The sequence below is a fragment of the Musca vetustissima genome, unplaced genomic scaffold (assembly GCF_032173495.1).
Source record: "Musca vetustissima isolate MV318-11 ecotype Yass unplaced genomic scaffold, APGP_CSIRO_Mvet_v1 utg249035, whole genome shotgun sequence".
In the NCBI taxonomy this organism is placed as follows: Eukaryota; Metazoa; Arthropoda; class Insecta; order Diptera; family Muscidae; genus Musca; species Musca vetustissima.
In genome coordinates, this window is record NW_026883437.1 from 2,740 (window position 1) to 20,054 (window position 17,315).

General features: G+C 35.6%; 1 protein-coding gene across 1 annotated transcript; it reads left to right on the top strand.

The window, feature by feature from the left end:
- Positions 1 to 638: 638 nt before the first annotated feature.
- LOC133330303 (uncharacterized) lies at positions 639 to 12,900 on the top strand. Its single transcript, XM_061538750.1, is given in 11 exon segments — positions 639 to 821; positions 1,388 to 1,547; positions 1,860 to 1,977; positions 3,157 to 3,224; positions 3,321 to 3,472; positions 3,538 to 3,678; positions 3,757 to 4,137; positions 4,139 to 4,206; positions 6,158 to 6,847; positions 10,469 to 10,889; positions 12,522 to 12,900. Coding segments are annotated over 11 exon segments (2,751 nt in total). The 5' UTR covers positions 639 to 648.
- Positions 12,901 to 17,315: the final 4,415 nt, after the last annotated feature.

The window sequence follows — 17,315 nt, forward strand, 5'->3', positions numbered from 1 at the left end:
ACGCCTGCTTTGTGTGTTAATTTCGTCTTCTATATGGGGTATTTCTGCTCCAACCTTAAACTGTAATTTTTATCAAGTATTTCATCATTCCCCAAGTGATCGGATACAGAGAGAGATCAGATAAAAAGCTCAATCTCAAAACCTGTGGCAACTGGAAAAAAGCGCAAGTGCTATTTTATAATCCCCATTTCATATCACCGATATTTTATGTCGGGCATAAAGATATCTGGATATATAAATATTTTTGGCAACTACCGTACAGCCAATGAGGCAACGTAAATGGCAACAATCTAAAGTACCCTCTAAAAAAACAACTACAAAAAATTAGTAAATCTGCTAATGAATCAGCGTAAACAGCAACAAAAATTCTAAAATCAGTAAATCTGTTGTTGAGGTAGCATCTGATAAGAATTAATGACACCTACTAATATTAAATGTCGCCAAACTAACGATTCACACCATCAGAGTTCATCTAGATGTTGAGGCCAGCAGACAAGTTCGACACGAAAGGAGCGTTTTAAGGTTTTGGATAGTAATTTGAAATAGTTTCTACCCCTTCGAAGGAAAAACGAACATATCCTTGCAATGACACCAACAGCCAGCGTCCTTGCTGCCACCGAGCCCACCCTTGCGGAAAATGCAGCCAAAATGTTTTCCTTTGGCACAGCGGATTATATTGTGTTTTCATTCATGTTAATGGTATCGGCCGGTATTGGGGCCTATTTTGGGTTCTTTTCAAAATCGAAAAATACCACCGAAGAATATCTAATGGGCGGCAAGAAAATGAAAACCCTACCCATAGCCATATCGTTGGTGGCAAGGTAAGGAAAACGAGTTTCAAAGACCAATAGGCGTGGATTTTTTAAAGAATATTTTTTCAAGGACTGTATAAGGCGTGGGTTTTTTAAAGAATATTTTTTCAAGGACTGTATAAGGCGTGGGTTTTTTAAAGAATATTTTTTCAAGGACTGTATAAGGCGTGGGTTTTTTAAAGAATATTTTTTCAAGGACTGTATAAGGCGTGGGTTTTTTAAAGAATATTTTTTCAAGGACTGTATAAGGCGTGGGTTTTTTAAAGAATATTTTTTCAAGGAATGTATAAGGCGTGGGTTTTTTAAAGAATATTTTTTCAAGGACTTTATAAAGCTTGGATTCTTTAAAAGAATATTTTTTAAAAAAATCCACGACTGTTTGTCCTAAAATAATTTTCTTAAAGAAATACCGCTTCAACAGACGGTTGCTAGGCCATTGAAATTTTATAGTGATCACCTCATATTCTTTTTTTATTTTCTTACGCTATGAATTAAGGTTTATATAAATAACATTTAGATAATATTTTTCTTTTAATTTTTTTTATAACAACAAAACATTTTTTGTTAACTTTCAGTCAACTGTCTGGCATAGCCATTATGTCGGTACCCTCGGAAAACTATTCCTTTGGCATTGGTTATATGTTTATGGTCTCGGGCGTAACCATGGTTATACCGATTTTAAATTATATTATTATACCGGTATTCTACAACAACAACATCACAAATTGTTATGAGGTAAGTACGACCAAAGGCAGGTGTCATGTTATCGGATCGTGAGATCACTAATCGCATAAACAAATCTTCATAATAAGAACACTCACACATACATATATAAATAATAACAATAAAAAATCATCTTCTAAAGAAGGTCGGGGTATCTTCTGTTGTTTTTGTTAAAGATCTAAAGATAATGTTTCAAAGCTTTGCAAGACCTTGATCTTCTATTTTCCATAAGACAAGATATTTGCTGGTCTTTTTGGGTCCTGGAAAGAATTCTGGTATTATTTTAATTAAATGTTCCTTTTTTTGTTCTCTCTTTATTTTCAGTATCTTCAATTGCGTTTCAATAAATTAACCCGAAAACTTATTACCGGAACTTTTGTTTTAAGTACCTGTCTGATGCTGCCTGTGATTATGTTTGTGCCATCATTGGCCTTTGCCCAAGGTAAATTGAAAGTAATACCATAAAAGTATTGATTTTTTAAGAGACAGGTCCCTAGGCTTGAATTTTAAAGAAAAAAATTTCAAAGGACCTATAAGGCGTGAATTTTTTCAAGAATATTTTTTCAAGGACCTATAAGGCGTGGATTTTTTAAAGAATATTTTTTTCAAGGACCTATAAGGCGTGGATTTTTTAAAGAATATTTTTTCAAGGACCTATAAGGCGTGGATTTTTTAAAGAATATTTTTTCAAGGACCTATAAGGCGTGGATTTTTTAAAGAATATTTTTTCAAGGACCTATAAGGCGTGGATTTTTTAAAGAATATTTTTTCAAGGACCTATAAGGCGTGGATTTTTTAAAGAATATTTTTTCAAGGATCTATAAGGCGTGGATTTTTTAAAGAATATTTTTTCAAGGACCTGTAAGGCGTGGATTTTTTAAAGAATATTTTTTCAAGGATCTATGAGGCGTGGATTTTGTAAAGAATCTTTTTTCAAGAGCCTATAAGGCGTTAATTTTTTCAAGGACCTGGATTTTTTAAAGAATATTTTTTCAAGGACCTGGATTTTTTAAAGAATATTTTTTCAAGGACCTATAAGGCGTGGATTTTTTAAAGAATATTTTTTCAAGGACCTATAAGGCGTGGATTTTTTAAAGAATATTTTTTTCATGGACCTATAAGGCGTGGATTTTTTAAAGAATATTTTTTCAAGGACCTATAAGGCGTGGATTTTTTAAAGAATATTTTTTCAAGGACCTATAAGGCGTGGATTTTTTAAAGAATATTTTTTCAAGGACCTATATTGAAAAATCCACACCTAGGGGGCTATTGGACCCTTGAAAAATAAAAATCCACGATTAGAAGGTTATTTGGGCCTTGAAAAAAATTGATTAAAAATTCACCCCTAGGAGGCTATTGGGCCTTGAAAAATATTTATTTAAAAGTCCACGTTTAGGAGGTTATTTGGGCCTTGGACCTTGAAAAATATTTATTTGAAAATAAGGCGTGGATTTTTTAAAGAATATTTTTTTGAGGACCAATGTTCCAAAAAGGCCCAGGCCCAAAAGACATCTTAGTAGGAATTTTTAAATAATTACGTTTTCATGGCCCGATATACCTTTTAGGTGGACTCTTTTTTCGATATATGCTCAAATAATTCATGTTCTTTTCTACTTTCCAGTGACCGGCATTAATATTCATATTATCAACACCATAGTGTGTTCCATCTGCATATTCTATACCATGTTGGTAAGTCAACCTCCCTTGGCTTTTCTCTCTCTCTCTCTCTCTCTTCCCCCTCTCTTTGAATTATATTTCTAATCCCTTTTTAACATCCACATCCAGGGTGGTATTAAGGCTGTTGTCTGGACCGATGTAGTGCAGGCTGGCATTATGGTAACCTCAGTTTTATTGGTTGCCATATTGGGTATCAGCAAAGTTGGTGGCCTGGGAAAGGTTCTGGATCTTGCCGATAAGGGTAAACGCTTGGATCTATAGTAAGATGAAAGAATAGAATTAAATTATTTATATAGAAAATAAATATTCAACGGTTTACTTACAGCTACGGTTTGGATCCCCGCATTCGGAACTCTGTGGTGGGTATGTTCAGTGCTGGCCTGTTTCTGTGGGTTGGACATCTGGGTTTAAATCAAAGCTGTGTACAGCGTATTGTTTCGCTACCTAGTCTGAAGCATGCCAAAAAGTAAGTTGGAAAATAAAAATTTGAAATAGTTGGTGCTCAAAAATACTGCTTGCTTACCTCTTTTAATTTCTTGCCTAGATCTCTAGTATTGACCGGATGTGGTGTACTCGTCATCATGTTGTCCAATTGCTTCACCGGTGTCATTATGTATGCCCGTTATGCCGGCTGTGATCCCATTTTGGCTGGAGTTGTTGAAAAAGCCGACAAAATGATGCCATTCTTTGTGCAGGATGTTGTGGGACATTTAAGCGGAATGCCGGGTATTTTCATTTCGTGTGTCTTCAGTGCCGCCTTGAGTACCATGTCGGCAACGCTTAACTCTTTGGCTGGTGTTGCCTACTTCGATTACATTAAACCGTTTATCAGACATACCGATGCTCGGGCCAATGCTATTATGAAGCTATTTGTTGTCGTTATGGGTTGTTATTGTATTGCCGGTGGATTTTTGGTGGAGAAATTCAATACTTCAAACGATATTGACGATATTTTCGCTGAACACGGGAGCTGTGGTGGGTGTGTTTATGTTGGGTATGTGTTGAAGCCATGTTCAACTATAGAGGATGTTGAAGCCATGTTCAACAGCATGTCCCCTGACTCTGATCTTCATCTTATTATTTAATGTAGTTATCGAAATCGATTTTTTAATTTTAGTACTTTTCTAGCACTCACACATACATTTTAATATATATCATACATAGCGCTAGAAGCGCCATTTCATTTTGTAAAACCATCACTTTTATTTTTAGTCTTAGATAAGAACTCATTAAAGGAGGAGCTTTGAAATATCCCACAAAATTTGAAAATTTGTTTCATTTTTTTGGGAACCAAACAGCAGGATCCTGAGTTGATGCCAGGATTCTTCATGGTCCTTCGAGCGTTCCTAGTTTGGACTAGGTTTTGGAGAGATCCAGTGGACGCATCTCGTCGTCATTCAGTGGATTTTAATAAATTACTGGGAAAATAGAGTTCCCCTAACTCAGTCGTAGTGTGTGCCGCTGTTACAAGGAAAAGCCTTCGAAGCAACGACAAGCTGCCGACATTATCATCAAAAGAAAAATTCGACTCATCATTTGTTTCCAATAATACACCTCAAAAGGTAAATTTTGAAGATAAGGAATCTTTGTGAGAAGTATACTCTGATAAAAGAGAGAAACGGGAGAATAGCTAATCACAAAAGAGAATTAAAAAGATGAGGAATTCAGGTATGTACAATGAGAATTTGCATTGTCACTAAATTTTAATCATTTGGTACCTTCGATAAAAAACAAATTTGTCAAACGAAAATAAGTGTAATTATACACGTTCCTTTAAATTCTTAAATTCATCGAAAATCTCATAAGATAATTAAAAGGAATTAGAAATTACTTCATTTTGAATGAAAATGCAATAAAAATCAATCTTCCACTATATTACATTATAAACTATCGATATTAACGATTTACCAGCACTGTCATTTCGATAATATATTGCCAACACTGACATATCGATAGAACGATGTGCCGTCACTGATGTAAAAGAGGATCAACAATAAAGCAAAATTTAAAAACAGCGAGGCAGACGGACAAATAGCGCCGGAAAAAAGTGTTAAAAAAGTGGAAAATTTTGAAAGGAAAAAATAGAAAATTGGAAAATAATAATTAAAAAGTGGATCATTAACATTTTGAAGTGAAGTCGACAACGTTAAAACCAGTAAAAACTGTGGAAAAAGTGCAATCTCCCTGATTAGCAGCAACAACAACAACAACAGCAACGAGTAGCAAAGGAATTGTTTGGTGAGTTTGCGAGTGATTTCGTATTATTTCTACACATATTTTTTGGACATACATCGTCGAAAAATAGATGATTCTTCCAGTATTGCGGTTTATGAAACGGTGAATTCCAAAACCAAAAACAACAACAACGATCGCCAATATATGACAAGTTGGAAAAATATGCACGTACAAGAAATAATTAAACAGTGCCGTTATAAAAAGTAATTTGTTGTTGTAAAAATATAAAGTGGATGTTCAAGGTTACAAGGAAGAAGAAGAAAAATATGAGTTTTTGGATTTTTTGAGAGTTCGACTGCAAATGTGTAACGGTTCGCAACTACATATGTACATACATAAGTAAAAACATAAAGCAAAACAGAAAGAGAGTTGCCACAGTGTGATATTTTCATATAATTGGGGGATTATATATTTCTACCTGAAATAGTAAATACATGAATGCAAAATCCATCTAATATAAATGAGTTAACTGAATAACATAAAAACTAAAAAAGAGTTTTTTTTTTTGAAAAATTGAGAAATGACGAAAAGGAAAGACAAAATGATTCGTCGAAAATTTTCATTTGACTATAGTCAACTAAAATCTTTTTGCACAAAATTAAAATCAAAATTGGAGCAATGTGACAGCGCAGCGGCTTTGGAAGTACAGCAAGAAGAGCTGGAAAGAAGATGGAACAATTTAGTGGAAAGTTTTGAAAATTGTATGACAGATGATGATGATGGTGATTCGCCGGTAGATGGAGAAGCTATGACAGCTAAATTTGATGAAGCCTCCGAATTGTATCAGGAATGCAAGGTGAAGGTTATGGAAGCAAGTCAAGCCAAAATACAACCAAAGATACATGAAAGCACTAGGGTAGAGACAACTATGATTGGTAATGGTGTTTCAGGGTTAAAACTACCACCATGTGATGTTCAACATTTCGAAGGAGGATATTCAAATTGGCCGGCCTTTAGAGACATTTTTCAAGCCGTTTTCATCAACCACCCTGGTTTAACAGATGCTCAAAGACTGTATCATTTAAGGAGTAAAACCAAAGGAGAAGCCTTGCAGATTGTTCAACGGTTTGAATTGTGTGACACCAACTTTCGGCTTGCTTGGGAAGCATTAAAAAATAGGTTTGAAAATACTCGAATACTTGTACATCAACAAATGAAGAAACTTTTTGGAATGCAAGTAGCCTCGTGCGAAACGTCTAAATCGATACGTCAAATTCAAAATTGCATTAATGAAAGTATAAGTATTTTCAACTCCTACAAGATTAATACGGATAATTGGGATCCTATAGTAGTTCATTTGTGTTCAACCAAATTGGCAGAGGATACATTGAGAGCATGGGAAGATTCACTTAGCGAGCATAAGGAGCTGCCATCCTGGCCCCAGTTAGATTCGTTCTTAAGTAAGAGGATTGAAATTTTGGAAACTATAACCGACTTAAAGAAACCAAATTTCAAAGATAATCAGAATTCCTCCAGAATGCAATCGTTTCATTCCCAGTCAAATGATGAGAAAATAGTGTGCAAGAAATGTAAACAGAATCATGCTCTTAAACACTGCAGCCAATTTAAAACACTATCGCCTTATAAAAGAATGAAATTTGTTTATGCAAATAAATTCTGTGTAAATTGTCTATCGCCAAATCACTTCAGAGACAAATGTAATAGTCATAAAACGTGTGCCAAATGCCAACAAAAACACCACACTATGCTTCATTTGGGTAAGGCTAAATGCGAGAACTCTGATAACAATGGCGATGAAAGCTGCGAAAATTTTCAAAAGCCAACCGACTCCCCTCCTGGAAGAATTAACTCGGAAAACAATTCAGTGAAAGTTTATTTTTCTCGAAATAGTAGTACAACTGTACTCCCAACAGCGTTGGTCGGGATATGTCATGCTGGTGAAACTTTTTTAGTTCGAGCATTATTGGATGGAGGTTCCGAACGTAGTTTTTTGTCAAAAAGAATACAACAACAACTTAACATTCCGATGTCTAAATACAGCACTCAGATTTGTGGATTAGGCGGGATTACAGTTGGTAACTCGCAAGGAATGTGCAGTGCGACAGTGAAAGCAAGAGATGACGACTTCACCCTGAAGATGAATTTGATTATTGTTTCAAAATTATCTCATTTCCTACCGGCAAAGAAAGTCTGTATTGAACATTTGAGTGATGTTTCGAAATTGAAACTAGCTGATCCTTATTTTTATAGACCTTCACCGATTGACATGATTATTGGAAGTGATTATTTGCCGCAGATTAATATGGAAGGTGTTCATTATGACAAATCAAACAAAATAGAAGCAAGAGAGTCGAGGTTTGGATGGTATTTATCTGGACCGCTACCAGTAAACGTGAGTACGTTTAAGACAACTGTATACGACAATGAAGACTTAGCTCTACATGAGCAAATGAAATTGTTTTGGGAAGTTGAGAATTTTGAAAAAGTAACTTGCTCAAATGATGGCGACGTATATTGCGAAGAATTATATAAGAAATCGACATATCGTGATTGTAGCGGTCGATATGTAGTTCGTTTGCCGTTTCGCCCAGAATACCCAAAAGAAATTTATTTAGGAGCATCAAGAAATAAGGCAATTGCGCAATACTTTCGGATGGAGAAAACTTTGGATAAATCTCCAGAACTAAAAATTGAATATAACCGTGTTTTACAAGAATATATCGATTTGGATCATATGGAACCTGTTTCACATCATGAGAAACCGGATGAAAAACAATCTTCTTTCTATTTGCCTCACCATGCGGTCGTAAAACCAGAAAGCAAATCTACTAAAGTGAGAGTTGTGTTTAATGGATCAATGAAAACGACAAGTGGGTATTCTTTAAACAATGTTTTGCTACCCGGACCAACATTGTTAACGGATCTAATGAAAGTAATAATTTCTTGGCGGTTTTATGAATTTGTATTCACCGGTGACATACAGAAGATGTATCGTCAGATATTAGTTCACCCAAAAGACCGAAAGTACCAGCTAATTCTTCATCGCTCAAATTATAACCAGCCTATGAAAACCTACCAATTAAAAACAGTTACTTTTGGAATTAACTGTGCCCCTTTTTTGGCCTTGCGGACCTTACTTCAACTTGGAGAAGATTGTAAATTGACAGACAATTCTTCATCTGAAATTTTACGATACGAAACGTATGTGGATGATATTTTGTCAGGAGGACATAGTATCGAGGAAGCTTGTAATAAACAAACACAATTAATTAAGACTTTAAAGAGTGCAGCCTTCCCCCTGAAGAAAATGGCATCCAACTGCGGTGTTCTACTTAAAAATTTTGCCCGGGAGGATCTTCTGGATGAAGATTTTTTAAAATTTGAAGAAACCAGTACAACTAAAACCTTAGGAATTCGCTGGAACGCAAAGAACGATACATTTTTCTATAAGCTCCAATCCGTCAGTGGTGCCTTGGTGGCTACGAAAAGAGATATACTGTCCGTGATTGCGAGGTTATACGATCCGCTTGGCTGGATAGGTCCCATTATAATAGTTGCAAAGCTAATAATGCAAAATCTCTGGCAAGAGAAGGTTGATTGGCACGAAGCTGTTAGGCCTAGTATTATGATATTATGGGACAAGTTTATAAATAATTTGCCAAACATTGCAGAATTGAACATACCCAGATGGGTTGGACACTCGCCTGATGCTATAATACAGGCACATGGATTCTCGGATGCTTCAGAAAAAGCATATTGTGCAGCTATTTATATACGAGTCGAACACCTTACCGGAGACACAATCACCAACCTGTTGGTGGCGAAAACGAAAGTAGCACCACTAAAGACTCTTACGATTCCCAAATTAGAACTGTGTGGAGCAGTAATGCTGGCAAAACTAATGAATTGTCTCGACATTAGATATAATTACCAAAGGTTTTATTGGACAGACTCGTCGATCGTGCTTGGATGGCTTAAGAAAGATCCACAATCACTTAAAACTTTCGTAGCAAATCGTATTTCCGTACTCAAAGAAATCTGCAACGAAGAAGACTGGCGTCATGTGAGTACAGATGAAAACCCAGCAGATATTGGTACTCGTGGCTGCACACCACATGAGCTCAAAGGAAATAACCTATGGTGGCATGGGCCACCCTGGCTGCGAAAACCATTGGAAGAATGGCCTAAACCAAAAATATTTGATTCATTAAACGTCGAGATGAAAAGGACGTCTAATTTCAATTTACATCTTAAAGCAAACGATATATTCCAACGTATTACTTCTTTCAATAGAACTATTAGAGCCATAGTTCAAATAATCCGACTTTTTCAACGACGACGGTGCAGATCTCATCATGGGACTTCATTCACATTTGAAGATCCGATCACAACTGGAGAAATTATAGATGCTAAACGGAAAATAATGGCTGCGGCACAGAAAACCTATTTTCCAAGAGAGTATGAAGATTTACTTGCCAATAAACCTATAAGTAAGAAGAGCACAATCATAAGCCTAAATCCCTTTTTAGACAAGGAGGGTCTTATTAGGGTAGGAGGAAGATTAAATAACTCTGAATTCAGTTACAATGAGAGACACCCAGTCCTTTTGCCATCAAATTGTCGTTTAACAATGTTTTTAATTAGACATACACATGAAATATTGCTCCATTCTGAACACAATGTAATGCTTAGAATGGTAAGACAGGCATATTATATACCACGACTGCGTAATATTGTTCGAAAATGCATAAGAGACTGTATGAAATGCACTATTTATAAACAGAAGTTTCAGAATCAGCTAATGGGGGCTCTTCCGAGGGAAAGAGTCACGTTTTCTCTGCCATTTACTTACACCGGCGTGGACTTCGCTGGTCCATTCAACATCAAATCGTCAGCTCTAAAAAATGCCAAATTACTGAAAGGATATGCTGCAGTTTTTGTGTGTTTCAGTACACGTGCCGTTCATCTAGAGGCTTGTTCGGACCTCTCTGCAGATGCCTTCCTGGCTACATTCTCCAGATTCGTTGGAAGGCGAGGGTTACCAAAAACACTCTTTTCAGATAATGGACGTAACTTTGTCGGTGCCAATCGCAAACTCCTACAAGAACATGCTGAATTTTTAAAAGCTCTAGGAGAAAAACTGTGTGTTAATTACAGCGAACAAGGATTCACTTGGTCCTTCATACCCCCATACGCACCACACATGGGCGGCCTGTGGGAGGCTGCCGTGAAGAGTATGAAATCACATTTAAAAAAGGTGACCTTAAATTGGAACTTTACATTTGAAGAATTTACGACGCTCCTCATACGCATTGAAGCTGTTCTCAACTCGAGACCGTTGAGCTCCATATCGGAAGATCCAAATGAATTAGTTCCCCTTACGCCTGGTCATTTTTTGCGAGGAGCTCCCCTCACAGCTCCACCTGAGCCTTGTCCATCTATACCCATCGAATCTCTTTCATATGTCAACAGATGGCAAAGGTTGAAGACCCTACACCACATATTTAGTCAAAGATGGAAAGCAGAATATGTCACAGAATTGCAAAGAAGATACAAATGGAAAACTTGCAGAAATAATTTGAAAGAAGGTGATCTAGTCATCGTAAAAGATGACTTACTACCCCCTACTGAGTGGTGTCTAGGACGAATCACTCAAGTTTTTAGCGGTAGAGATAATAACGTCAGAGTAGTGGAGATTAAAACCAAGAACGGTATTATTGTACGCCCAATCGTTAAGGTGTGCCTCCTTCCCGCATCGCAACCGCTTCAAGATCTCAAGACTGACAAAAAATTCGACAAAATTTGCAAAACCAATGATTAAATGTAAGATGCAAGTTTCTCATTGTATATGTCTGTTTTTTCCTTTTCTTTTCTTCCTCAGTGTCAACATGGCTGATGGCAATCCCAAACCCAGATGCTTTCTCTGCGGACGTAATCATCCCCTTAAATATTGCCTACGCTTCCGGAAAATGTTGTTTTCAGAACGCCGTCAGGCACTAGAAGGACAAGATATATGTCTCAATTGTTTCGGACACGGACACACCCGGTCAGCATGTCCTTCGGTCAATAGATGCGAGCGGTGCAAAGCAAAGCATCATTCAATGATACACCGTGACCGAATTGAGCACGATTCCAGCCGTGAAAATGTGGTTGAAGAAAGTGACCACCAAAATGATGTCCCCACGACTCATACCGCTATTTTTGATGTTGTTCCTTTCCACAAACAACTCACTACATACGAAGGAGCCAAACAAGTTGGATGGATTTCCCCAGAGGGCATGAACACCGCGATTGAGCCGGTTATAGAGTGCAAATTGTCTGCAGGAAACCAAACCAAATTGCTGACATTTCACTTATGTGAACGAGTGCCGAAGTCATGGGTCCTTTATGATAGCGTGAACGAATTTAAAGTGATCAAACCAACGGCCAGTACATTATCGTACTGCAGTTTTGCTATACATGGGCCAGAACTTATCGATGAACGGTTTGTATTATTGGAGACTTCGCCTTTCTACATAGCTCCCCCTATAAATCGTCCTGACCTCATCATATATGCCGAAGGCCGAAAGTTAGCTCACCCTGAGCCCTTCACCTATAAAAACATTGATGGAGTCATTGGCAGAGATCTGGTAGAGGCAGTTGTTCGCGGTCCATGGGTAAAATCAGAGAGAAATCCAAACGTATTGCTACGAGAGACTATTTTTGGCTTAGTTTTTGGCGGATCTTGTGCTAGGAGCAACATTCCATTTTTGAAAACACTTTGCCCGCTGATACCAAAGGAAAACTACTCTGCCTAACCACCTTGTTTGTTGCCGGGAGTATGTTGAAGCCATGTTCAACAGCATCGATGTCCCCCTGACTCATCTTATTATTTAATGTAGTTATCGAAATCGATTTTTTAATTTTAGTACTTTTCTAGCACTCACACATACATTTTAATATATATCATACATAGCGCTAGAAGCGCCATTTCATTTTGTAAAACCATCACTTTTTATGTTTTAGTCTTAGATAAGAACTCATTAAAAGAGGAGCTTTGAAATATCCCACAAAATTTGAAAATTTGTTTCATTTTTTTGGGAACCAAACAGCAGGATCCTGAGTTGATTATAGTTTAATACAAAACAACACCTTGAAAACTTCCCAACTCTCCGTGCCCATAAATGTTACAACAACGTCGACAGAGACTCCTGATCTAGTCACCACAGCCTTCGGCAGTAATCGTCCATTTTCGTTATATGAAATCTCTTTCTATTGGTATCAGGTAATTGGTACCCTCTTCGTGTGGTTAACAGCCATACCTCTGAGTTATATTTGGAAACCGACGGAAGATGAAAAATGTGATCCCAAATTATATTCACCAATTATTGGCAGATGGTTGAAGGGCGCCAAGGAACCAATGGGTTATGCGGCCGAAAGTGTTCCCCTAAAGACACCACATCCATCGTTGGCTGATGAAAATCTTCAAATTACATTAAATAGCAAACAATAGAATAATAATACATAGAAAAAATATTCAATAAAAAATAATAATAAATAAAAAAATAATAACAATGAATGATTAAATTATAGGTTATGTTTAATTGCAATGTTAGGTTGTTATTGACAATTAAAAACAAATGCGGATTTTGAAATAAATAAATATTTTTCAAGAACCAAATAACCTCCAATGCGTGGATTTTTAAATAATTATTTTTCAAGGGTAAAATGGCCTCCAAGGCGTGGATTTTTAAATAATCACCCCTATTCTGTATGTCGTCGTCGACACGAAACGACGTCGAAGAGGATCGTCTTTTGCTTATTGGTATTCCCTATGTCGTTGTCGACATTTATCGATAACTATTGAAACATTTTTGGTATTCCGTAACAATGTGTGACGACGACGATGTCGAAGATTTCTTCGTCATAGTTTTTGTTGACGAATGAAGCGTTTGAACATTTTTTTTTCAAATTAAAAAAAAACATGACCGGACAAGAACAGGATACATCATTCTAAAATCTATTCAATACTTAATGCAAAATAAAGTGTAAATAAAGAAAAATATATGGGATCTATATATAAATCAAAACCGATTTTGACCAATGTCAATAGGACTCGTCTATGTGGAAATAAAATTTCATCCCAATTGGATGGATTTTTTCCAAATTTCATCCCGTTCGGATCATAGCATGTAACTTGTTTAAAATAATACATGAATGGAGGGACATGCATAAATCGACTGAAAAATAATTCTATGTACATACTATATACTAAAAAGTAACTATGGGTCTATCTCGTTACTTGTTGGTCGTTGCAAACACATTTACCAAGACATAATGCCCTGTGCCACAGTGCGGTGAAGGATACAAACACATTTTTGCCCAAAAATATGCAACAAAATTTTTGTTTTTATTGATATTATCGATAAATAGTCGACATCGTCGCATGAGTGTTACAGAATACCAAATCAGTGTCGAAGTGATGTCGAAAGAGAAACGTCGTCGACAACGACGACGACATACGGAATAGGGGTGAATAATTTTTCCATGCCCAAATGGCCTTTAGGCGTGGATTTTTAAATAATTATTTTTCCATACCCAAATGGCCTTTAGGCGTGGATTTTAAATAATTATTTTTCCATACCCAAATGGCCTTTAGGCGTGGATTTTTAATAATTATTTTTCAAGGCCTCCAAGGCGTGCATTTTTAAATAATTATTTTTCAAGGCCTCCAAGGCGTGCATTTTTAAATAATTATTTTTCAAGGCCTCCAAGGCGTGCATTTTTAAATAATTATTTTTCAAGGGTAAAATGGCCTCCAAGGCGTGCATTTTTAAATAATTATTTTTCAAGGGTAAAATGGCCTCCAAGGCGTGGATTTTTAAATAATTATTTTTCCATACCCAAATGGCCTCCAAGGCGTGCATTTTTAAATAATTATTTTTTCATACCCAAATGGCCTCCAAGGCGTGGATTTTTAAATAATTTTTTTCCATACCCAAATGGTCTCCAAGGCGTGGATTTTTAAATAATTATTTTTCCATACCCAAATGGCCTCCAAGGCGTGGATTTTTAAATAATTATTTTTCAAGGGTCCAATAGCCTCCAAGGCGTGGATTTTTAAATAATTATTTTTCAAGGGTCCGTCCAATGGCCTTTAAGGCGTGGATTTAAAAAAAAATATTTTTCAAGGGTCCACCTAGGTGAGGATTTCTAAATAATTATTTTTCAAGGGTCCAATGGCCTCCGAGGCGTGGATTTTAAATAATTATTTTTCAACATCCAAATAACCTCGAGGCCTGGATTTTTAAATAATTATTTTTCAACATCCAAATAACCTCGAGGCCTGGATTTTTAAATAATTATTTTTCAACATCCAAATAACCTCGAGGCCTGGATTTTTAAATAATTATTTTTCAACATCCAAATAACCTCGAGGCCTGGATTTTTAAATAATTATTTTTCAACATCCAAATAACCTCGAGGCCTGGATTTTTAAATAATTATTTTCCACATCCTTAAAAAATTAAAAACTGAGTTTTTGATTTTTTTTTATTTTTTGTTTTATTTATTTTTTTCTTTTGTTGAACATCATTTATTTGAATTATATTATTTTATTATTATTATTATTATTTAGTATTAATATTATTTTTGTTTTTATTATAATTTTTAACTTTTAGACATTACAACTATTAATCCAGTTTATATAACTACAGATATATATAAAGAATTAAATGGGTTTTTGTTGTGTTTGTTTTTCATTAGATATTTTTGTATATATATAAAATTATTTTATACATTTTGAAAACAATGTATGAAGACTTAAAAAAAAACGATGTGGGAGATTAAAGGTCTTGGAGGAGAAGGGGTGGTAGTGGTTGTGAAATCAAATAAAGGTAATAAAAATTTGTTGTTTTTTTTCAAAAATTCAGAATATTAACATAAAAAACTTATAGTTGAAATATATATATATATATATAAAAAGCTGAAATATATGAATTTATTATTTTTTGGGGGTCCATTTATAATTAAAAACTAACAATTAAAAAAAAAAAAAAAAACAAAAAAAGAGACACAATTTGTTTTTGAACTGTTTGGAAAGAGGGGGCCAATATTTGTTGTTGAGTTGAGAAGGTGGGAGTGAGGGGAAGTACTAACGTTTGATTTTCAGGTGTTTTATTTTTTGTTTGAATTCTTATTATTATTTGTTTGTTTTTATATATTTAAGATAAAACGGTGATTTAACACTTTTCCTATAACTCTTGTTGTCTGTTGTTGTTTTTGTTGTTGTAATAAATGATATATACGACGTTGGGTAAGGTAATTATTTAGATGTGTATTTGTGTGGGGGGAGGGGGCTTGATTGGGTTTGAATTTTCTTTTTGTGTGATATTGCCGTTGTTGCACAGCAGCAGCGCACATTAGAGAACCGGCGGCGGCATTATTGCTAGAGTTAAAGCTCCAAATTTGCTGTTGTTGTTGTTATCTTCCCTAATTACAAGTTTGCGGCGTCGTTGTTGTTGCTGTGGCAGAGCTGTTATCATTGGCCGCTGTAATTGTTGTTGGAGATGTGGCAATTTTTGGTTCACCTGAAAATAAAATAAAGGAGAGAAAATGAGAAAAATTAGAATATGGGGAAGAAGAAATAAAAAATAAAGCGTGGATTTTTAAATAATATAACCTCCAAAACGAAGATGTTTAAATAATTATTTTCAAGGGTCCAATGGCCTTCAAGGCGTGGATTTTTTAATAAATATTTTTCACGAACCAAATAACCTCCCAGGCTAGATTTTTAAATAATTATTTTTCAAAACCCAAATAACCTCCAAAGCCTAGGTTTTTAAATTATTATTTTTCAAGACCCAAATAACCTCCAAAGTGTAGTTTTTTAAATAAATATTTTTCATGGGTCCAATGGCCTCCAAGGCGTGGATTTTTAAATAATTATTTTTCCACATCCAAATAGCCTTTAGGCATGGAATCTAAAATCAGTATTTTCCAACATCCAAATAACCTCGAGGCATGGAATCTAAAATCAGTATTTTCCAACATCCAAATAACCTCGAGGCATGGATTCTAAAATCAGTATTTTCCAACATCCAAATAATCTCGAGGCGTGGATTTTGAAATAATTATCATTCAATGTTTCAATGGCCTCCAAGGCGTGGATTTTGAAATAATTATTTTCAAGTCCAATGGTCTCCAAGGCGTGGATTTTTAAATAATTATTGGTCAAGGGTCCAATGGCCACCAAAGCGTGGATTTTTAAATAATTATTTTTCATGCGTCCAATGACCTCCAAAGCGTGGATTTTTAAATAATTATTTGTCAAGACCCAAATAACCTCCAAAGCGTGGATTTTTAAATAATTATTTTTCAAGGGCCCAATGACTTTTATTGTTCTTAAAAGACCTTCGGGTCTTATATTGCCTATAGTCTATATAGAACACCTATATTGTTTATACAAGACCCCAAGGTTGTCTAAGGACAACATACACAATATAAGACTTCAAAGTCGATAATAGAAGTCCTCAAGGTCTTATATAGACAATAAAAAGTTTTCGATAGACGAATGAAGACTTCAAACTCTTCTAAAGACAATAGAAGACCTCAAAGTCTTCTATAGACAATGAAAGACCTCTATAGACAATGAAAGACCTCTATAAACACTAGAAGACCTCAATGTCTTCTATAGGCACTAGAGGACCTCCATGTATTCCTATAGGCAAGGTCTTCTAAAGACAATAACAAAATCTCAAGGTCTCCTATAGACACTAGAAGACCACAATGTCTTCTATAGACAATAGAAGACGTCAAGGTCTTCTTTGGGCACTAGAAGACCTATTGGTCTTCTATAAAAGGTCTCCTAAAAGAATTAAAGGCCTGAAGATCTGCAAAAAACACAATACAAGACCTTAAAAAAATTCC